At 43.4% G+C, this 3,632-nt stretch overlaps 1 protein-coding gene across 1 annotated transcript; it reads left to right on the top strand.

Annotated features, from left to right (window-relative positions):
• The first annotated feature begins 1,149 nt into the window (after nucleotides 1-1,149).
• On the top strand, nucleotides 1,150-2,877 carry LOC114443967 (T-box-containing protein TBX6L-like). The gene is made up of 6 exons (XM_028418358.1): nucleotides 1,150-1,207; nucleotides 1,442-1,589; nucleotides 1,736-1,838; nucleotides 2,293-2,457; nucleotides 2,536-2,682; nucleotides 2,797-2,877. Exons 1-6 carry the CDS (start codon nucleotides 1,192-1,194, stop codon nucleotides 2,875-2,877), a joined length of 660 nt encoding a protein of 219 aa, XP_028274159.1. The 5' UTR covers nucleotides 1,150-1,191.
• Nucleotides 2,878-3,632: the final 755 nt, after the last annotated feature.

Genomic DNA, 3,632 nt, shown 5'->3' with positions numbered 1-3,632 from the left:
TGTCTTACTTACTCCTTCTAGGATCATTGTAAAACCATTCAGGTTAGTGTGACGATGATGAGGATGGTTTATCAGCAGTTTTCTCACAGACAGTAACTTCCTTCTTCTGTTGTACATTGGTAAGAGGTCAACATGTGTTTCATGTAAGAAATACAGAAGTGGAAGGTAAGGGTTACAGTTGTCAGATCCGTGCTTCTGTCTTTCTCTTTCAGATCTAGTTTTCAAACGAAAAGCTTGAGTCATGTTCACTTTACTGGCCTCTGTGCAAAAACACTTTATAAAAAAGTGCTCTTCTGTGCTGCAGCAGTATTCTACAGTGTGTACTGAAAATTCATTAGAAGAAGATGGCTCATAAACAGGGCTCTGAGAGTCTGGGCAGCCCCTCCACCCTTCCTCCCATCAGTCTTTCATGTGAACGGGCTGCTAACTGCTGGCTCCATCGGGGAGAGACAGGATAAGGTAGCATGATAGGGGAGGTGGGGAGTGGAAGGGGGTGGGGGAGATGAGGCCATTTGGCTGGATTAGCAGCATTGTCAGCCATTGTCAAGGCCAGACCTAAACTCCAATCATCTCTGTAATCTCTCTGTTCTCAATACACATTCAAAGCTGTTTGTCCCCACAGGCACTTTGAAATTCTGATGTCTTTTCTTCGGTGTGGACTGCAGGAGTAAAGTGGGGGGAATGCCCATTTTAGGCATGTCATGTCTGGTTTATATGCCTGGCACATTGTTGTGGTGGCTTTTTAATCACTGAAAGTGTTTGAATTAGTAGTTACAGACATATTGGATGCAATATTTTTTAACAAGGGTATATAACTTATTCTTGTTCATATCTTCTTTACAAAAAAACTAAACTAAGCTTAACTAAATACCCAAAATTCTTTACATTACTGGTCCATGTGTATAAGGAATGACCCTAAAAACAACATACCAATACTGTGATAAATGAACAATAACCCTAACTCCCTTACTATATCATTGTGATTTTACAGACTCCAGGTGATTCTCTTACCTGCCCCCCTCGCTCTCATTTGACCCCACCCCCTTTTCTCCTGGTCAGGCCCCACCTTTGCTGTGACGACCAATCAAGTTCAAGGCCCGAGTTTTTCAAGGCTCAGTAAACTCCTAAAGCTTGTGACTTCAGCACTTTGTCTCAGAACTTTCAGCAGTGATAACAGGAGGAAACAGAAACATGCACCACGTCTCAAGTAAGTTGTGTGTTGTTTGTGTGTTTATGTATTGAATCCAGCTGTGGTGGAAGATGCAGGAATGTAATGAGTGTGCCATGTCTTAGTGATCACTGTTAAATCATTTATCTGAGGATGTTGTGTTTACATGTTCTTTCTTATCACAACATGTTAACATTTGTGTTTCTGGGCTTTGTGAGAATATATATTATTCTGTGTTTACAGTGCTGTTTACATGTGTGTTTTTCTCCACAGACCCCAAAGTAAATGCAAGCATGCCCCCATCACCGTCAGCAGCTCACTCATTCCAGCAGGGCGGCATCAGGATGACCCTGGAGAACGCTGATCTCTGGAAGTCCTTTCACAGCATCGGAACAGAGATGATCATTACAAAGCACGGGAGGTAAGATTTCCAGCCACAGACAGCATCTAAATTATGACCTGAGCATTTCTTTGATTACTGCAATACCATAAAGCCTCCTTGCAAATGTCGATTTGATTATTGACCTTCACTAAAAAGGACACTGATCTGATTATTGTGTGCTTTAGGAGAATGTTTCCACACTGCAGCGTCACACTATCTGGACTCCAACCTTTTGCTAATTACGTCATCATGATGGACTTGGTTCCTGTAGACAGCTTCAAGTACAAGGTATGGTTGTCTTACTTGTACTTTTCATTGTTTTTTTACATCTGGTGAAAAAAGAAGGGCAACAATCTGCAGCCAGACACCGGTCTGCTCACTCTGAGCCGTTTTCACTGTTGCATATCAAAGCCTTTGATTGCTTCCTGTTTGTGCACTCTCAGCTGGAGGCCCATCAATTAGCATCCCTCCTCATTCACAGTCAGTGAATTGGCCATCCATACATTCAACAGCTTATCTCCGACGGCCCATTTGGTCACAGATATTGCTTTTTAGCGCACACTTGAGGGCAATTCAGTGCAAGTACTGTAGGAGAGCTTGGAGAGATTTGATTTGTTATTTTTCAACATAAGTGGCTAAAAAAAATCTATAATCACTATACTATTAGATCTATGCTGAGCTCTGATTGATCAGACACATCCTGATGTCTCACACTTGCATCCTCCCCCACATTTCTCTGTAGTGGAAGAAGGAACAGTGGGAAGTCGCAGGGAAAGCGGAGCCCCAGCCCCCATGTCGAACATACATGCATCCCGACTCTCCTGCCCCCGGGAGCCACTGGATGAAGCAGTCGTTGTCCTTCCTCAAGATGAAGCTCACCAACAACACCTTGGATCAGCATGGACATGTAAGCGACGATTTTACTTCAAAAAAATATGACACCCCATGCACGTTCTTTCTATTCAACTGTACGTTTTGCTTTCAGATCATCCTTCACTCCATGCATCGCTACTGGCCCAGGTTTCATGTGATCCAGGCAGACAGTCCTTACACTGTCTGCTGGGGCTCCTTTCAAACCTTCTCATTTCCAGAAACAGCCTTCACTGCGGTTACTGCTTACCAGAATCCAATGGTACACATTTACAAGAAAACTACTTCACATTATCATATTTTAATGTACAATACAAAGATGTATCTGTCAGTTGCTGCTTCACAAACTTAAACTTGCTGTCTGTCTTTTCTAAAGATCACAAAACTGAAGATTGACCACAACCCCTTTGCTAAAGGATTCAGGGAGGGCGGCACCCACTCTCACAGCAAGAGGTAGGAATTTAAACATTTGCAAACACATGTAATTTTTGTTTGTTTTTTACATGGCTCATACAAAGTTGAACTTACAAAGTTCATACAAACATACGTAAAATTAAACTCCACATTTTTTTTAGGTGTCGGTTAAGTAAAAGCCCTCCTGCAAAGAGACCAGCACTGGCCAGCTCTCCAGGTAAGACCTGTTTTTTAGTGTGACAATGTCTTCACACTGCTATGAGATACTAAAGAGGTTGTATTTCCCTCTCAGGCCTGCAGAGGATGCCCTCCACCTCTCAGTCAGAGCAGGCAGAGAAGAATCAGGCCTCCACAGAGCAGCCATTGAAGGCAGGTCACCTTTCATCCTGGTCTCTGGAACAGGACTCACCTGAAAGCATACATGCAGAACCCCTGGAGATGCATGAGTATGACTACAGCTGCGAAGAGCAGATGGTGCCAGCATCCATGGCATACCAACCATACAGGTATGGATAAAAATATCCAATGTGTCAAGTACAGTATGACACCAATTTAACACCTCATTGTCCTGCATGATATTCATTTTTTACATCCTCCATTTTTTTTCCAGATCTGTGGACTACACAAGGTATCAATTTTCTTCCAGCAACATTGACCGTGCACAGACCTCCCCCCTCCCTCTGCCTCATCCAGCTGCAGCTGAACATGGCACACAACAACATGGCTACCATCACCATCATCATCATCCCCACCAGTATCAAAGCACCACAGCAGATTGGAGCCAGTACTCCCTCTTCC

This window comes from Parambassis ranga, chromosome 12, assembly GCF_900634625.1.
Source record: "Parambassis ranga chromosome 12, fParRan2.1, whole genome shotgun sequence".
NCBI classification, from domain to species: domain Eukaryota; kingdom Metazoa; phylum Chordata; class Actinopteri; family Ambassidae; genus Parambassis; species Parambassis ranga.
This window is presented reverse-complemented; position numbering and strand designations above follow the sequence as displayed.

What these genes read in the sequence shown, in the direction of transcription:
- LOC114443967 (XM_028418358.1), top strand. An exon ending in ATCATTACAAAGCACGGGAG is followed by an intron (nt 1,590 to 1,735) that starts GTAAGATTTCCA and finishes TGTGTGCTTTAG; the next exon opens with GAGAATGTTTCCACACTGCA. An exon ending in CCTTGGATCAGCATGGACAT is followed by an intron (nt 2,458 to 2,535) that starts GTAAGCGACGAT and finishes TTTTGCTTTCAG; the next exon opens with ATCATCCTTCACTCCATGCA.